Source organism: Bos taurus, chromosome 12 (assembly GCF_002263795.3).
Source record: "Bos taurus isolate L1 Dominette 01449 registration number 42190680 breed Hereford chromosome 12, ARS-UCD2.0, whole genome shotgun sequence".
Classification (NCBI taxonomy): domain Eukaryota; kingdom Metazoa; phylum Chordata; class Mammalia; order Artiodactyla; family Bovidae; genus Bos; species Bos taurus.
The window spans coordinates 85,042,221-85,061,018 of NC_037339.1; the positions used below are offsets into that span (position 1 = coordinate 85,042,221).

At 50.3% G+C, this 18,798-nt stretch overlaps 1 protein-coding gene across 2 annotated transcripts in view; it reads left to right on the top strand.

Annotated features, from left to right (window-relative positions):
* Nucleotides 1-18,798, top strand: part of COL4A2 (collagen type IV alpha 2 chain) — a 161,595-nt gene that overhangs the window by 46,049 nt on the left and 96,748 nt on the right. For both annotated transcript variants that reach the window (XM_059892323.1, XM_025000171.2), the window contains exon 4: nucleotides 2,761-2,841. In XM_059892323.1, the coding sequence (XP_059748306.1) occupies nucleotides 2,761-2,841 (81 nt within the window). The remainder of the gene's footprint in view (nucleotides 1-2,760; nucleotides 2,842-18,798) is intronic.

The following is an 18,798-nucleotide window of genomic DNA, read 5'->3' on the forward strand; positions in this document are numbered from 1 at the left end:
CTGTAGTTAAGCACTGAAGCCACACAAAAATGGGCAGATACCTAACATCGCATTTGGAGGGCGTGAAAGGACTTTATCCATGTTTGTGCGTGTGAGCTAAGTCGCTGCAGTCGTGTCCAACTCGTTGCGACCCCATGATTGTAGCCCGCCAGGCTCCTCCGTTCACGGAATTCTCAAGGCAAGAGTACTGGAGTGGGTGGCCATGTCCTCCTCCAGGGGATCTTCCAGACCCAGGGATCGAACCCTCGTCTCCTGCATTGGAAGGCACGCTCTTTACCACTAGCACCACCGGGGAAGCCCCTTACCATTCCCATTTGCTCTTATGCTCTCCCATCGCCTGACTCAGCTCAGAAGGATACCAAGAGTCTCAGAAGACTTTAGAGGTGCTGGTTTCTGTAAAGAGTTTGAGATCTTCAGATTTTTTTTTTTTTTTTTCAGTTCTTCAAAGTAGTGACAGATGCAGCCGATATTAGATTAGGGAAAGAATAAAAACAACAAATGTGAAACTCTCCAATACCACCCCTCCATAGAAAGTACTTAGCAAAGGGGTGTATCCTGTCTACAGAAAGGACACTGCATCTCTGATGAGGTCGATGATGCTCCTGCCAGGCAGCGTGGAGTCAAAGCTCACTTGTGCCCCCCAGCATTGACCGACCAGGAGGCTTGTGCTGGCAGGAGGTGTCGAGGCGGCCAGGCAGCCCCATCCGCATCTCCCCGCAAACCCTGGGGAGCTGGGAGAATGCTGACCAATGTGTTAGCCCAAAAACCAGACAGAAGAACTCCCCAAGGGACCCCTGTTTCGTCACTGAGACTCAACTCGGAAGGGGAGGAGCTGCCCTGGTGAAATGCGATGCTGTTGAACTGGAGCGGTTTCTGTAGTCGGGGCGTTGCTTGCACCATTAGGTCTGGCCGAGTGCTCACCAGGGCTCACTGCACCCAGGGTCCCCTCTGGATCGGCTCCCTGCGGGCTCCGGACCACCTGGTCAAGAGTGAGGAGCCAGATGGAGGTTCCCCGGGGACCGGCTGCACTAACTCACCTGTGGGGGGTGGGATGGGGCTGCAGGTGGGCAGAGCTGACCAGAGAGGGGAGAAAGAGGACCAAGCTGATTGTCATTTCCGACTCAAAACGCTTAGTATTGTGGACGCTGTCTGAAAGGAGGAGTTCAGACACGGTCCAGTCTGCACGTCCACCTCGTGCCTGAGACACTGAGACGGAGGCAAGAAATGCCTTCTTCCTCGCTGGGATTGTCTAGCCAGAGAACTCCCCCGTTATCGCTAAAGTCATCAAAGAGTGACATCTCAGGGACTGGCGAAAAGTTCGACGATATCACCCCAACTCAGCTGAATAAACACTTAGGGAAAACCTCACCACCATCCCCGCCCTCTCTGTACCCCAAGTTAGCAGTCTCAGGGAGGGGAAGGGGCGGGGCTTCCCCGTGGGTGGCGGTTCCCTGTGAAGGGGGGGGGCGGTTCCCTGTGATGGGGGCGGTTCCCTGTGATGGGGGCGGTTCCCTGTGGCGGGGGCGGTTCCCTGTGATGGGGGCGGTTCCCTGTGATGGGGGGCGGTTCCCTGTGGCGGGGGCGGTTCCCTGTGATGGGGGGCGGTTCCCTGTGATGGGGGCGGTTCCCTGTGATGGGGGGCGGTTCCCTTTGATGGGGGGCGGTTCCCTGTGATGGGGGCGGTTCCCTGTGATGGGGGCGGTTCCCTGTGATGGGGGCGGTTCCCTGTGATGGGGGGCGGTTCCCTGTGATGGGGGCGGTTCCCTGTGATGGGGGGCGGTTCCCTTTGATGGGGGGCGGTTCCCTGTGATGGGGGCGGTTCCCTGTGATGGGGGGCGGTTCCCTGTGATGGGGGCGGTTCCCTGTGATGGGGGGCGGTTCCCTGTGATGGGGGGCGGTTCCCTGTGATGGGGGGCGGTTCCCTGTGATGGGGGCGGTTCCCTGTGATGGGGGCGGTTCCCTGTGGCGGGGGCGGTTCCCTGTGGCGGGGGCGGTTCCCTGTGGCGGGGGCGGTTCCCTGTGGCGGGGGCGGTTCCCTGTGATGGGGGCGGTTCCCTGTGATGGGGGGCGGTTCCCTGTGACGGGGGAGGGGGAGGCGGTTCCCTGTGATGGGTGGTGGCTCCCTGTGATGGGGGGAGGCTGTGTCATCCCACCAGCTGTATTTGCAAATTCCGCCTCTGGATCAGAAGCCCCCTCCCTGCAACTCAGTGGGTCTGGGCTTTGTCACGAGGCCCTGCAGAGTGCCGCGGGCAGCCACCCTGACCATCCTCCCCAGCCTCGGACGTCTCTCCCAGAACACCTTATCTTAGGCTCACTTCACACAGAATCCCTGGAGAATGTTCTCCTTGACTTTTGAGCCCCAGGATGCAGCTTGGCATCTGGCACTTAGTAGGCACTGAAACAAGGCTAATTCACCCTAGAATGTGCGGCACCAAGGGTGGCCTTGATGTCAGCCGTGGACTTGGGGTGGTGATGGTGCATCGGTGGAGGTTGACCGATTGTAACACTCGGCCCATCTGGTGGGGGGCGTGTTGATAGTTGGGAGGTGCGGGCAGAAGGAGCTGTGCGTGAAACGCCATACCTTTTCTTACTGACCTCAAACTGCTCTAAAAATTAAATTCTGCTTCTTTAAAGACTGAGTGAGTGTTTTGATTGAATAGTTGTTAGGCGTGGAAGGACTGTCAGCAGCTGGCATTCTGGCCTGCGCGGCGATTGGAGGGTAGTAGGTAATGTTCTCTGCTTTCTGCTTCGTTTCTGCAGGGTGTGAAGAAATTGGACGTGCCCTGTGGAGGCAGAGACTGCAGCGGGGGCTGCCAGTGCTACCCTGAGAAAGGAGGGCGGGTAAGTCATGACGCTGCAATAAGTATTGTCTTCGTTTTACTTCCATTTTGTACAGAGTGCTGTATATAACCTGATTAAATCATTTGCATACAATCGTAAGAAATTTAATATAGGTGAGTTCATTTCTATGAAGCAAGCAAGAATAGAATGCAGAATTGAGTCTATATATGCTACTTTCTCAATAAATTGAGAACAGTGTTGGCCTTCTTGAGCATCTTCTCTCTTGCTCATTGTCATAAATACACATGTGCATATATGTGTACATAAAGCAATTATGTTTAATATTTATAGTATATATAAATGTATATTTTGTAAAAATATTGCATAAAAAAAGCTGTTGCATTTATACTCTGATATCTATTTAAACTAGAGGGTGCTGGCATTGAACCACTGACAATCACTTTGACTTTTGAAATTATCCCACACCTTCCCTGAATGCCCCTTATGTACAGGCACTTCACAGGTAAGTCAGAGAGAAAAGGTCGCCCCGAGTTACCACAACATCCGGGGATGTTTGAAATGTGGGCCTGATACTTTGACATGTTTCATCCAAGTGTTGCTTTGAAAGCTGATATTTGAGTCTCAGCATCGTTGAAGTTAAAGGTTTGCTTATATTCATGTATTAAGACCTCTTTGGTTCGTGGCAGTGTAGGGAGTAGTTTTTCGTCTTACGACACAGTCTCTCGAGTCCTTGAGCTTTGGGATAACTCCTTCCCCTCCAGGGCTCACCCGCGTCCCATGTCAGGCAGTGAGAGGCCTGTGGGACTTCCCGCCTGCGTCTCCCTGTCCTTGCTGGCATCGGGACTCATAGCCATCCTCCGGGGTTCCCACTGAGCTTCAGCAAGTTGAACGCTTGCATCAGTGTTTTAAGTCGCCATGCCCCTCACCCACCAGGAGGAAGAGGTGGCCACCAGATCTTGGCTGGGTGTCAGGTCCTGCCTCCTTCTGGACCCGAGTCCCCGCCCCAGAAGTCAAATGGTCAACGGTGTGACGGGCCCCCTTTATAGATGCGGGGAGCTTATGTGCTAACACGCAGCCCACCATTACCTTGGTGGCAATGATCACAGTGGAGGAGTGGTCTGCCCGGAGATCGAAGCTTCCAGGAGTCTCCACGGGCTGGTGCCTGGCATCAGTTTTGCTGTGGTTGCTTCCTCTGCTCTGGGCGGGGACTCCGTGCTTCAGGAGTTGCTTTATCAGCATTTCACAAGGAGAAGTATTTTTAAATATATGGAGGCTGTTCCATGAGACTTAAATTCCCCTGGGGTCCCCGGCTATAGATTTTCCCAGCGATGCTTCCGGAGCAGTGGTGGAAAGCCTGCTTGCAGGCTCTGGCCTCCCCAGCTCAGCTTGCTCAGCCTTATACGGGCACAGAGAAGAGAAACCAGTGCCCTGAGACCGCACATGTCTGTGAGACCTGCCTGTGTCGGAGGGAGCCTGGCTCTGGACCGTTCTTCTCCCTGGGATCCACCAGAGAGAGCCCAGACAGACCAAGTAGAAGGGGACCGGGTCTGCTCCTTCTCACTGTTTGTTATTAGCTAACGTAGAACCAGTATGCGGACAGTGATGCTTTTACAAGAACACTTTTCTCCTGTAAAGATAGTTCCTCTGATCGTTTCCATGTGCGATACCATCTGCACAGCAGCGGATTGTTGAAGGACACCAAGGGTCTCCTCAAAGAGGTCATTAGAAGGGGATTTCTACAGGCCCCCAGGTCTATTCTCATTTCCTAAGTTTACAGCACAGGCGTTATTTCCTGTCACCCCTGATTAAGAAAATGCCTTGAGTCTTTCGCCGCCTTGCCAGAACGCAGAAAGTGACACCTTCTGGTTAATTTCATTAACACGGGTAAGCTAGCATGGGCTTGACTTTAATCTGCAGACACATTATCAAATGAAATCAAATTAAATTGAGACTCAGCAGTTGCCTGGGTAGTTTGTTCAAGAACCAGGGCCAGTGATCTGCCCCTACCCCCACACCAGGATGGCAGGGGTGTTTGGAGTCACGAAGAGAGACCTAAGCTCACTTTCTGGCCCACATGGATCCAAACTGGGTGATTCTAACTGAGGCTGCCTGACTGATTCACACGTGCTATTGAATACTGATCAGTAAGGGGATAGGAGTGACTGACAGTAAGAAGCCAGAAAAAAACCCACTGAGAAGAAATCGCTAACCCCATTTATCACTGTCTGCGGGGTAAGCCCAGTGCATTACTGAAGTTATTCATTGTTAGGACAGTCGCATAGACTTTATTAACTCTTTTATGAAAATAGAATGTCTGTGCCCATTCCACAAACCTGGTGGACGTGTATTAAATCTTTGCCAATTAACAGCTCTACCCAGATGGGATTCTGGTGAAAGCAGAGCTATTTCTGCCCTCCTTTTGGGTTGATAGTATTTTTCAGAAGTAACGGGATCCACCAAAATAGCCGTGGGCGGACTCTGGGCTCAGAGAGCCGTCGCAGAGACTGTTCTTTCCCACGTTCTCCCCTGGGGTCCCTCGCCGTCTGTCTTCCCCTCAGTGCCCCCGGAGCAGCCGCGACCACGCCTGGCCGCAGAGCCTGGCTCCCGGAGCTCCGGGCTCGCCCTGCCTTATACGGGCATGGGGTCCAGCTCCTGTGCTCCTCACCATGGTGACAGCCAACACCAGAAACACTCTGTTACTGAATAACTTCGGGACTCCAAACAGAAAGCACAAATGTGCTCTGGATTCTGGCTCCAGCGTTGTTCTCGTGTTACCGAATGAGTAAGCCCTCATTTGCCACATCGAGCCAGGCTGGGGGGTGGGTGGCGGGTCGTCACCAGGGGAGAAGTGTTTCTCACAGACCGAGCCGCCCGCCCCGGGGATCATTCCAGCAAGCCAGTAGCCAGGGCGGGAGGTGGGGGTGGGGCTGAGGCCACCTGTCTGTGCGCCTTGGACTCCCCGGTCAGAGCCGGGGGGCCCACGGGGGGACCCAGCCTCGTCCTCCTAGGTCACAGGGTAGGACAGTGACAGCCGGCACGGAGGCCCGGTCCACGCTGGGGCCAGAGCAGAGCTTGCGCTCTGAGTTTCGGATGAGTGCCTGTTCAGTGCAGTGACCTGCGTCTGCACGCCTCCTGACCGATGTTACCCTGGGAGGGGGGGCGAGGCCTGCAGGCAGAGAGGAAAAGAGATTTCACTCTCCTGCCTCAAGAGTGGTGGTTCTCAGCCTCTCTTCAGCTGCTTCGTGAATCAGTAAAGCACTTCAAAAAATGAGTTAAGACTGTTGTTATTGGAGAGTTCATATGTCCAATATTCCTACTAGGTCGTTCAGTCGCCAAGTTCTGTCTGACCCTTCGTGACCCCATGGGCTGCCACACGCCAGGCTTCTCTGTCCCTCACCATCTCCTGGAGTTTGCCCAAGTTCATGTCCAGGGAATCGGTGATGCCGTGCAACCATCTCATCCTCTGTCGCCCTCTTCTCTTTCTGCCTTCAATCTTTCCCAGCATCAGGGTCTTTTCCAGTGAGTCAGCTGTTCACATTAGGTGGCAAAGTACTGGAGCTTCAGCTCCAGCATCAGTCCTTCCAAAGATTATTCAGGGTTGGTTTTCTTTATGACTGACTGGTTGGGTCTCCTTGCTTTCCAAGGGACTCTTAAGAGTCTTCTCCAGCACCACAGTTCAAACGCATCAATCTTTGGTGCTCAGCTTTCTTTATAGTCCAACTCTCATATCTGTACATGACTACTGGAAAGACCATTGGAGTAATTAGGAAGTGTTAAATCCTAATCCAGCAACGCTCCACAGGGCACTATATACAAAGTGTTATCGCTCAGTCGTTTCTGACTCTTTGCAACCCTATGGACTATAGCCCCCCAGGCTCAGCTGTCCATGCAATTCTCCAGGCAAGCGTACTGGATTGGATTGTCATTTCCTTCTCCAGGGGATCTTCCCGACCCAGGGATTAAACCCAGGTCTCCCACATTGCAGGCAGGCTCTTTACCATCTAAGCCACAGGGAAGCCCACTATACACAAAGAAAGGCAATAACTAAATTATCAGCCTTCCTTCGTCACTAACGGTCACACGCTCGCCACACCAGAGGTGTCTGGCCCCTGCATCTTTCTGTTCTTTTTTTAATTGAGGTATATAGTTGGTTCACAGTGATTCAGGCGTACAGCAAAGGGATTTGGTTATGTGTGTGTGTGTGTGTGTGTTCTTTTTCAGACTCGTTTCCATGCAGGTTATTACAAGCTATTGAGTATAGCTCCCTGTGCTATACAGTCTGTCCTTGTTTGTCTTTTTTATACAGAGTGGTGTGTATAAGTTACTTCCAAATTCCAAATTTTTCTTCCCCCACTTTCCCCTTTGGTGACCACAAGCTTGTTCTATGTGTCTGTGTGACTCTGTTTTTCTAAGTAAGTTCATTTGTATCATACTTTAGATTCCATATGTAAGTGATCTTATATATTTGTTTCTGTCTGACTTGATTTAGTATGATCCTCACTAGGCCATCCAGTTACCGCAAATGGAATTCTTTTGCTCTGAGTAATATTCCTTTGTATACATGCACCACATCTTCCTCATCCATTCCTCTGCCGATGGACGTTGGGTTCCATGACTTGGCTATTGTAAACAGTGCTGCAGTGAACACTGGGGTCCAAGTATCCTTTCGGACCACGTTTTTCTCTGGGTGTACGCCCAGGAGTGGGGTTGCTGGATCAGGTGGTGACTCTCATTTTGGTATTTTCAAGGAACCTCCAGACGGCTTTCCATGGTGGCTGCACCAACTTACGTTCCCACCAACAGTGTGGCAGGTTCTGTCTTCTCCTGTTTTCTTTTTCTTCTTTCTGTACACTCGGTGGAGGCTGAAGGCGGTCGAGCTGCAAGCATCAGAGGGCATTTCTGTTACAGAATTCCTGTTGAAGCAGAGTGAGTGTCTCCATGGGATACAAGGCTCCAGAGCACAGGAAACAGGAGAGACAACAGGTGGGCCCATGATTTAGCCGAAAGAGCCACCTTGGCCTTTGCGCGTTACCTCACTGAAAAGTGCTCAGATTTTTCCACCTGAGGTCAATGTAAATCATTATTTCAGTTACTTAGATTCCTAGCCCCTCAGCCCTATGGTTTTTTACCATAAACTCAGGTAAGATAGGTTATTTCAACTTTTGAACGGCATCCACCTTCACGAGGCGCCTGTTTTCCTACGCAGTCGAGTGTTGCACAAATTGGTAATCCAAAGACACATGAAGCCCCTCCCCAGTGTTGGGGATCACTGAGGTGGTTGAACGGCCCTGGAAGCTGCGATGGGACGAGGAGCAGCCACCCTGCGACTGGTCCCAGGGCTGTACCACCAGCCTGAGCCAGGGGCCCGGCATCTCCCCACCCCGTGGAGTTGTCACCCCACGTTCGCCCTCCCTGGGCCTGGCAGCAGGAGCCTTGAGACTGAAACCCCAGCTCCTGGAAGGGTGCGGCTGAGCCCACTCCCTTCAGCAGAGACAGAACCAGCACAAATTAGCCGTTGCATTTTTTTCAAGGAGCTAAGAGTTTCCCACAGTCTGTGGGTCCCTGGACTTGGGTCAAAGTATGAGCAAATAATTCTTAACCTCACAAGATTCCTTAAGTTCAACAATATAAATCAATGTGAAAAGCAGAGAGGAGCGGAGTGAGAGAGGAAGCAGAGTGTGCACAGAACGCTCTCGGAGGTGGGTGGCGGCGGATGGATGGGGTGCGGGGAACGCGGGCCCTGTCGGTGGCCCAGGTGGGTGGCTGTCGCTGGCTTCGGGAGGAGGGGAGGGGGCCTAAGCGGCTCTGAGCCTCAGCAATCGTGGTCTCGCCGTCTCCCAGTTGAGCTGTGGTCTCGCTAACGGGCGGTCTCTCCTGTCGCATGTTGCTGATCAACACCCTCAAACGTGTATAACTGGGATATGGGAAAAAAACGGAATTTTTGTTCTTTGAAACAGCTCTATGTAAATTTGAAAACTGGTCAGTCACTGTGGAGCCATGGGGAGGTGCTCAGCGCATAGATCTTCAAGCTGTATATACACACTGCGTGTGGTCCGCCACTGGGGTGGGTTTCCCCCAGCACATGGCCGCCCATCTCGGCTACGCGATGACCCTTGCTCGCGTGGAACACACACACCATGCTGCAGTAGCAGACCGCTGTCCACACCAGCTGCAGCCACTCCGGGCAGGTGCTTGTCAAGGGTCTGCCCCACGGACCTAACAGAGAGCACCCCCCCACCCCCCACCCCACCCCCGTCAGCTGCACTGTCACAGCCCAGAAAGGGCAAGACTGATTCAGAAATAGCAGAAGCCCGCCTGGCTTCTGGGCTTGTGTAACCTTCGTCTGCACATAGCTCTCACCTACTTTCAACATCGTGGGCTTATTTTTAGTGCCTGTCTGGAATGGCAGTGGTTCCGGCTAGCTGGACGCCGCTGTGGCTGCAGCCAGCTCGGTTACTTGACTCCTCTCAGGAAAGGCGGCACCGCGGTGGGTCTGGACGATGCCCGCCTGTGCACGCGTCGGTGGTGCGCTTCTAACGGGACGTTTTCTTTCATATCTGCCACGGCTCCTTTTAATAATGGAATTTTACATTCTCGCAACCCTCAAAATCTGTATTTTGTGTCATCTGCGCACAAGGCACGTGTCTGGAAGAAGGAGGTGCTTCCGTGAACAGGGGCGGGGCCCCCTGAGCGGCAGGGGTGGCCCCAAGGTCAGGGTGTGCCTGGTGTCCTTAAGGGACACCTCGGGAGCCAGTGTGAGCCTCACAGAGCAGGAGGTAAGATCCGTGGTAGGTGAGGTCTGAGGGAGCAGGGTGGCATCTTGGGCTGAGTAAGGCGAGACCCATCCTGGAGACCTCCTTAGAGGAGCTGCTTGACTTATAACTTGCTCAAGTCACCCAGCTCTCAAGGGGAAGCTGGTGCAACGCGTACTTTGGGGAGTCAGTCCATTGGGGGCAGTTTCTAGTCAAAAACGATGCCAGGAGGGGCTTCCCTTTTGGCTCAGAGTTAAAGAATCCGCCCGCCAATGCAGGAGACACGGTTCAATCCCTGCTCCGGGAAGATCCCACATGCCCCGGGACAGTTAAGCCCATGCACCCCAACTACTGAGCCCGTGCTCTAGAGCCTGGGGGCCACAACTCCTGAAGCCCAAGTGCCCTAGATCCGGTGCTCTGCAACCAGAGAAGCCACCGCAATGAGACGCCCACGCGCCGCAACCGAGAGTCGCCCCCGCTCACTGCAACTAGAGAAGGCCTGCGGGCGGCAGCGAAGGCCCGGCGCAGCCACAAATAATTAACTTTTAAAAAAGAGACGCCGGGGAACGTTGCCCCGCACACAGGCGGTCGGTGACGCGCAGCCGGAGTCAGCTGCACGCAAAGTTATTCATCCAGTGAATACCGTTTGCGCATGTGTCGCCCCATCTAGGCACCAACAATGCAAATGGACAGAGCAGGTCACACCCCGACCTTTGCCTGATACCCCAGCCTTGTGCTCTCGGAAGGAATTTCCTGCCAAGAGGGACGTGTTCTCTGCACCAGCCACCATGGCTGTGTGAGCCCTTGAAATGTGGTTAGTGAGATGGACAAACTGAATTTTACATTGTTATCCCATGTTGGTTAATTAACATTCAAACTGAAGAGCCGCCTGTGGCCAGTGGCTACTATCAAGATCACAACTGTGAGTGTCAAGGTGGAGAGTGCAGGAAATACACGGTAAACTCGTGGTGAAGAGGTGAAAATACTCTAGATACTAAATCTGAAATGAAGATAAAGCACAGTGTAAAATCAGGGTTTCGTGACAGTCAGACCAAGACTTGTAAACTGCTAAGCTTATATCTTCACACAAAGAAGGGTTTTGTCGCAAGAGTGCACAGACCCAAGTGTCTGGCACGGTGGGGAAGGTGTGTGTGCAGAATGTGTCATCAGTCGGTGAAGAATAGTTTCCTGATCGGTTTGTTCCTCATATTCCCGTGGTCTCTTAGAGGGATTTGCTTTGCCAGCTTGAGCTCCAGTCAAGCCTCCCCTTCAGAAAGCTCCTTGTCTGCTTGTCTGGCTCGGGACACCTTTGGTGGTCAAGCCCCCACAGCTTCCGACCGTAACATCACTCTTGCCTTCTTTCCAGCAAGATTGTTGTTGTTCAGTCGCTCAGTCGTATCCAACTCTTTGCGACCCCATGGACCGCAGCACGCCAGGCCTCCCTGTCCATCACCAACTCCCAGAACTTGCTCCAACTCATGTCCATCGAGTTGGTGATGCCGTCCAACCATCTCATCCTCTGTCGTCCCCTTCTCCTTTTTGCCTTCAATCTTTCCCAGCATCAGGGTCTTTTCCAGCAAGGTTAAGTAAGCATTTTCTTAAAGTAGGACTTTCGACCCTGTGCTGTAGAAACAAGTTAATTGCGCAGCTGGAGAACAGACAAGCAATTGCAGGACCCCTGGCTTACTCCCCCGCGCCCTGCCCCAATGTGGTAAATATTTAATTTCGAAGGACCATTCTAACATGAGTCACAGTTTGTTAGATAAACGTCCAGTTTGGAGCCTATCCGAAAGGAAGAATCAGTTCAGTTCAGTTCAAATACATTGTTAAAATCTTAAAAAGACAAAATTGTAATACTTCCTCACTATGTGGACTCAAAGAACATCGTTTTAGACAGAATCTGATGATTAAAAGTCAGCACTTACAGAAAAAATTTATTTCTGTGATCATTGAAAGCGTCACGTCTCTGATGAAGCCCGACGAAGTTTACGCTGGATTCCTATGTTTCGTACCAGCAGAATGCATCATTCAATAATAGGAATCAAGAAAACCCTTGGTGAAAATTAGTCATGATGGTTGTGGCCCAGCATTTATCAACTGCAACAGCAATGGCCCACGACACAGCTGCTTACGGTAACAGCAGAGCAGATATTAATGTCTGATTTAAAAAATAGAGTCAACAGAGGACATACTTACGGTAGCACCATTATCCATGATTAATAATGACACGCTGGCACATGGGCCGCTCAGTATCTGAGTGCAGAGACAGAGTATAAATGTTTTCATATTTTATTTACCCAGTTCTCCCTCTTCTGGAGAAAAACCACACACACACACACACACACACGCACTCCGGCAGCCTCGACCAAATTCCTTCCTAAGGAAAAGTACACTCCTGTCTCTAGGTATTGCTAAGGAAAGATGCTTACCTAGCACCTGAAACACTCCAATCTTGCGTGAAGTGTCTACCTCCCTAGAAATGCCAGGGGAAGATCACTCTTTCTGAATTTCCATCCAAACGAAAGAAGCATAGAGCATTCGTCCTCAGAGCTCAGGCAGAAGAGAGAATGAACTTGAGAAAGAAAATGACTTTTTTTAACCTTGGCAGGTCCCTATCCTCTGAACCCTTTGACCGTAAACTGAGGTTAGATGTTTTTATGGGAAGCTGGGACGTTGCTGAAAGTATGGTTTATGCAGAAGGACAGAAATGAAGCCTCCAGGCCAGCCGGCTGGTGCATCCGCGTGGGGAAAGGGCGCGTGGATTCGGGGCAGTGGCCTCAGCAAGCAAAACCTTGGGGAGACCGGCGGTCCACACCCTCCACCGGCCCTGGGGATGGTGAGAAAGTGATTAGCTGGGTTCCGGTCTCAAGTTGACGGTTCTGGGGACCTGGGCTTCCTTTCATGGCCCCTAGGGAAACGCGTCTGTGGGTTCAGAGGCCAGGTAATGATAGTAATGCCGTTTTGAGTTTTGGTTGAAAGCCCCACACAGACCCTAAGAGACCTGATAAGCTGGGGGGAGAGAAAGAACACCATCCTCTGCTTCTGAGCCAGCCTCAAGCTCTGCCTTCGGAAGCCCTGGTCTCCTACCCTGATGGAATGTTTTGACAAGCAGAGCTCCGAAGCATCTCGCTTTTCTCTTAGATCAGGAATGCCAGTCTTCGAGACCTTTGCTTTCTTTCGTTCACCTCCAGCCCGTCCTTAGTAAACATTTGCAGGCTTTCTAAAATGACTCCGAGCAAAATTCTTACCAGACATGCCATGCTTTCTAAATGCCGTCTGGAAATGGAAACACGTCCTCTGACTTTGTCCTCCATCATGCAGCAGAAAGAGATGGTCGGAAGCTGTCGAGTCCGCACGGGGAAAAAGTGCCCACGTCCAGCTCCTCGGGGCAGCCTGGACAAGAGGCTGAGCGCTCCGCGTCCACGCACTCTTATGCCAGGCTGTGCCTGTGATAGAAAGCTATGGTTTGTCTGGCAGATTTTTGAAATGCCTCTTATTTTCCCCCAGCGGTTGTAAATAATAACCAGAGGAAGATGGTAGAAATGACCGATCCAGGCGGCATAGGCATAAATTTTCTCACTCTGGGGTGGGGCGACGGTCATCTTTTTTCTGCCTGGTTTTCTTCTTCTTGAATCAGAGAGACTACCTGTATCCTTAAGAGCCAGTGGCAAAGATGCTACATATATCTCTGGTGTGAATGTAAACTTAATATTTAAACAGGTCGATACACATTTATTTTTACACACCTTAGGCATGGCAGAATTGTCTTAAGAAACTGTCCAACCTGGGAGCCTGAAGGGCCTGAGATTCTGAGCCCTCTGACGTCCCACCCGAACGAGCCCTTTGTGGTAAAGACAACCGAGCCGGTCAAGTCGTCAGATGTCTGACTCATATGGGAAGTACAGGGCAGACCTTCAGAAGGGCGCATTTCCCCCCGATTAGAAAGATCAAAATACTCCTATCTCCTTCCTCTGTGTGTCCAGCCTCCAAGTTTAAATTCTAGAAGAACTGAAGCAGAAATAGGTTCCTTCCAGGAACCCAGTATGAGCCCTGTATGGATGGCATCGAAATCCCACCATAGGAACAAATGTTTTTATATTCAAAGCACTGTTAGATAATTCCTAAAGACTTGGAACCAAACACAAACAAACAAAAAATCAAACCGAAGTGAAATGGAAGCAATTAATTCTGGGTAAATTACATCTTCGGCCTAAGAAGTATTCAGCTGCATCGTCACCGTCGATGTTTTTTATTAAAATGTTGTCTTTGTAAAGCCTGTAACTGTTCTTCGGACTTAAAGTCTGTTTTAAATTTTTAAAAAACAGAGAGCAATTAATTTTATGGTGGAGTTGGTGTCTCCATAATAAAAATTAAAGTGCTAGCATATAATCGTTAAGTAAGTAAGTGTTAGTCGCTTAGTCATGCCTGACTCTTTGCGACCCTGTGGACTGCAGCCCACCAGGCTCCTCTGTCCATGGGATTTTCCAGACAAGAATGCTGGAGTGGGTTGCCATTTCCTTCTCCAGGGGATCTTCCTGAGCCAGGGATCGAACCCAGGTCTCCTGCACTGCAGGCAGAGTCTTTACTGACTGAGCTACGAGGTTAGCGCGTGTGTTTTTTTTTTTAGATAATCCACTCCAGTTAGTAACAGTGGCACTTTTTAAGCCTTGTGAAGACGCATCTCTAAAGAACCCTAATGTCAAGGTCAGCTCCATGCATTGCACCATATTCAGCATCCACCAACAAGAACAGCCTCTCTGAAATTCGGGGAAAGACCCTGGCTTTGAGGACCGATGAGTTTGCAGTGGTTTGGAACAAAATGAACAGAATCCTGTGGCTGACTACGATGCAGTTTTCTTTTGTTTGTGTAGCTTTTAACTTTCTACTCTTTTTCGATCAGCTTAGAGAAGGGGCCAGTGCTACACCTGGGCAGGTGTGGAGGGCGAGATTCACAAATCTTGAACAGATTTTAGTGTGAGAGCCCTCAGCCCGAAGCCACACCGTTACAACCTGAAGGGAAGAGTGGAGGCGGGGTGAATAGGAGGCTGGATGACTGAAGCAGAAAGCTGTAAGGTGGCTTCCTCACTCGGAAGCTGTGGGGGAAATTCCTCATCACTTAACACCCGATACTTTACAAATATTTGTATTTCTCATCATAGAATGATAGAAGTGTTGGAGTAGTACATTGACGAATCTCCCCCTGACTTCTTACCCAGGAAGGACGGAGGAATACATCTGAGACTTATGAATATTCATTCTGTTCTTAGAGTACTCCAGAGAAGCAAGGAGAACAGGCTTTCCTGGTTATTTAATGGACACACAACTCAGAATAGATTCATACATATAACAGAGTAAAATTCACTACAAAAATTACTCAATTAATGAAAAATATGATATGGGGGCTTCCCAGGTGGCTCAGTGGTAAAGAATCTACCTGTCAGTGCAGGAGGCAAGGGTTCAATCCCTGGCCTGGGAGGATCCCCTGTAGAAGGAAGTGGCAACTGGCTGCAGTGTTCTTGCCTGGAGAATCCCACGGACAGAGGAGCCTGGTGGGCTGCAGTCTGTGGGGTCTCAGAGTCGGACACGACTGAGCGCACACACATCATACGTTATTACAGAGAAAACAATCTAACTCCCGAAAGTTGAACTAAAAAAAGTTCAACTTGTCTTCAAAACCACAATTTCCCTTTGAGATTCTTGCTTAACATCGAATCCCACTTAAAATTTCCAGACAATGAGATTGATTCCACAGCTTCACTTAAAAGAAACTCAGTGTCAACACGCCACAGAAGAGAAACAGAGTGAGCGCACCTGAGCCCCCAGGAGATTCCCTCCTGTTCACGCGTCAGCTTCACATCTGTCTTAGAAATAATTTCTTCTCTGGCCGGTGTTTCTCTTGCCTTTGAAGGGTATATCTTGAAATCAGGAGACGCCTGGGGATGACATCAGCCTGTTCTCCTCAAGTATTGTGTAGAAAAGAGCTAAAGAACATCCCGAAGACATAGAATTCACCTCTACAAGCTGTAGAATAAAGTCACATTTGCGCAGTAGTATTGTATTTGAATAGTCACTTTTTTAGAAGTCCTGGTCAGCTAGAGACAAGGAGAAAGGGTTTGGACTAAATAATAGCATTAGGAGGTTTCATTTGAAATGCGGGAAAGCTAGATGCAATTGGTTACAAGACAGCTACATCGATACCTTTACGTGAACTTTGATCATTGTCACGTTACCAAACACAAGTTCATGTTCCCAAGGAACGGTGAGGCTAAACACACCGCAGAGTCAGTTTGGAGCAGAGAAGCAAGGAGAGAGGGCGACTCACGCCCAGAAAGCCCCAAGTCCCCAGAGGGCTTCCGCAGAGCGTTTTTTAAGGCCAGGTGATGGAGTGGGAACTCAGGGTGTGTGATCAGCTTGTGTCCAATTCTCTGGTGGAGGGTGAGGTGGCGGAGTGGGAACTCAGGGTGTGTGATCAGCCCGTGTCCAGTTCTCTGGTGGAGGGTGAGGTGGCGAAGTGGGAACTCAGGGTGTGTGATCAGCCCGTGTCCAGTTCTCTGGTGGAGGGTGAGGTGGCGGGGTGGGAACTCAGGGTGTGTGATCAGCTCATGTCCAGCTCTCTGGTGGAGGGTGAGGTGGCGGGGTGGTGTCCCAGGGGTTGGCATTATCAGTCCTTAGGCACCAGCGGGTCTGGGGGCTCGTGGTCATCAAGCAGTTCATTTCTTCCATTTGGTGGGGGTTTTAGCATCTGTGAGACAACTCAGAAATGTGCATCGGATACTATTATCTGGATACTATTATCAACGTGTTATCTTCAGAGAGGAGCTGCAGGGGAGGCTGGGGGGTGGTGAGGTGTCCCAGGAAGGCCCATACATGTAATACCACGGATAAGAGCGCAGTCCAGGGCCACTGACAGACGGTCCAGGGGCCGGCGTGGCCATCACGGCACCCGGAAGGTGGCCCCCACCACAGCATGTGCTGCGACACTGTCGCCATGGGAAAGGCTTAGCTCTGTCACATGCCCGCTTCTGGAACAGGAAACCCGCCTTCCCACCCCACCACACAAGCACACACAACCTCAGATGCCCCGGCGATCCAACCTTGAAGCTCCTGGCACCCCAGTGAGCTGTCTCTTCCCTCGTCCTTCGGCTGGCCCCCATCCCAGCTCCTTTTCCTCTGAATCCACGGATCTCTGCAGAACTTAGGAAAGAGCATGCTCTCCTAACCTTTTTCATATTGAAGTGTCTACCGTTGTGTTACCTGCACCCCTGACTTCCGACCAACTGCTCGTATGAAAATCGTACTCAGATTCGAATCCCCTTCCTCTGAGTTTCCTGCTTCCCTCCTGGGGTCCTGGCCTCGGGGTCTGAGCCTAGCTTTCTAGCAGCTGCATGACCACCCTCGCTGGTCTGGATGCTGTGTGTCTAGGAGCTTTGTCGTGCAGTCACATCAAACACATTATTGTGTTAGCTCACGAGCAATGTATTTCTACCCAAAACTCCATTTTTTTCTTTCAGGAAGTTTTTTGCTGTGTTGCTGCTTGTTTTTTGTCTTTTGATTATTGGTCTCCCATTTGTGCAATTGATTTTGCAACCTCAACTAAGAATTTAATTCTTGTGCCATCTTGAAAGGTGCAGCCAGTTTCTGGTCTGAAGTGAGGGTCTTCTTTTTTCATCTCCCTTTACTTGTTTAATCCTGATCTAATTCAAACACAGACATTCCGTGAAACGGCTGTTAGCCAAAAAGGAGATGTCTAAATGTTAATTGCCTCTGGTATTTTTAGGACTTTATTTTGAGGATAGCATTGATGAAGAAGGATTTGTAGCCATCTGCAGACCCTCAAGTAGAATAATCAGACCCGGGAAGTAAACAAAAAGAACTTTGTGGATGAAAGTGAACTCCTTAATTCCAGAAGATTAAAAAAGGCTTCTTTAGTAAAAGAAAATAAAATTTAACAAAGAGGGTGCCCTTCAAAAATGTCAGTTATCTTGGAAGGAAAGATGAGTCATGGAAATGGCCTGTTGATGGGAAAGATGAATAGATGAGTCCTTTGAAACTTGCGTTTCTGAAGGATGAGGGGCCCTGGACTGTCATTCTGCGTCCTTTCTGACAGTTGCTGAAGAGGTAAGAGGTCCTAGAGTAAAATAATTCTTAGACTTGCACACGTGTTACAGGAAATAAGCTCAGAATTCTGAAATGTGCCCATCATACATGTGTGCACACACATGCCTGTGTGTATTTGTGTATTTTAACTTCATATATCCTATATTCAGACAGTAAAGAATCTGCCTGCAATGCAGGAGACCTGGGTTTGATCTCTGAATTGAGAAGGTCGCCTGGAGAAGGCAATGGCAACCCACTCCAGGATTCTTGCCTGGAGAATCCCATGGACAGAGGAGCCTGGTGGGCTACAGTCCATGGAGTCTCAAAGAGTTGGACACAACTGAGTGACTAACACTTTAACTTTCAGTCTATATTTATTAAATATTACATCTTTTCTGTGTATGTTTCCAGGAGACTAGCGTTTACTATCATTGAAAGCCCGTATTCACGTGTTCAACATGGGATCTCAGTTATTTATAGCATCTAATCTTATCTTATAACTTAAAATAAAGCCCTGGCTGTATTTTTAATGTGCTGAAACTTTATTAGAATGAGTTAATACCTTTCTACATTTGTCATATTTTTATATCAAACCTAGTCCAGATATTCCTGAGCACTTTGAACAAGAATAAATAAACATTTTCAAAAGCATCAAGTGTCCTAGACACGCTTCTCCTTGCAGCATTGATACTTCCTGTTCTTGGGGAAGTTTCCTCGGGCGGTGTCACTGCCCTGCGAGATAAGGCTAGGATTGAACTCTTCTGCCTGGGGTCTGATGCTAGCAGTTCCAGGAATTCACTGTCATTCCCGTTTCCACCCTGCATTGCCCCACTGATCTCTATATTCTGTTGGCTTTGCGTCAACAGGGCTTCCTGGAATAAACCAGCAGGGAGCTGGCTCACCCGTGGGAGAGGAGCCTGCAGGCTCAGCCACAATCACATTGCCACCCGGAGAAGCTGGGGGAAGCCCCTCACCTTCTGCTTTTTGCTGTTGTTGCTGTTCAGTCGCTCAGTTGTGTCCGACTCTTTGCGACCTCATGGACTGCAGCACACCAGGCTTCCCTGCCCTTCACTATCTCCTGGAGTTTGCTCAAACTCATGTCCATTGAGTCAGTGATGCCATGCAACCATCTCATCCTCTGTCACCC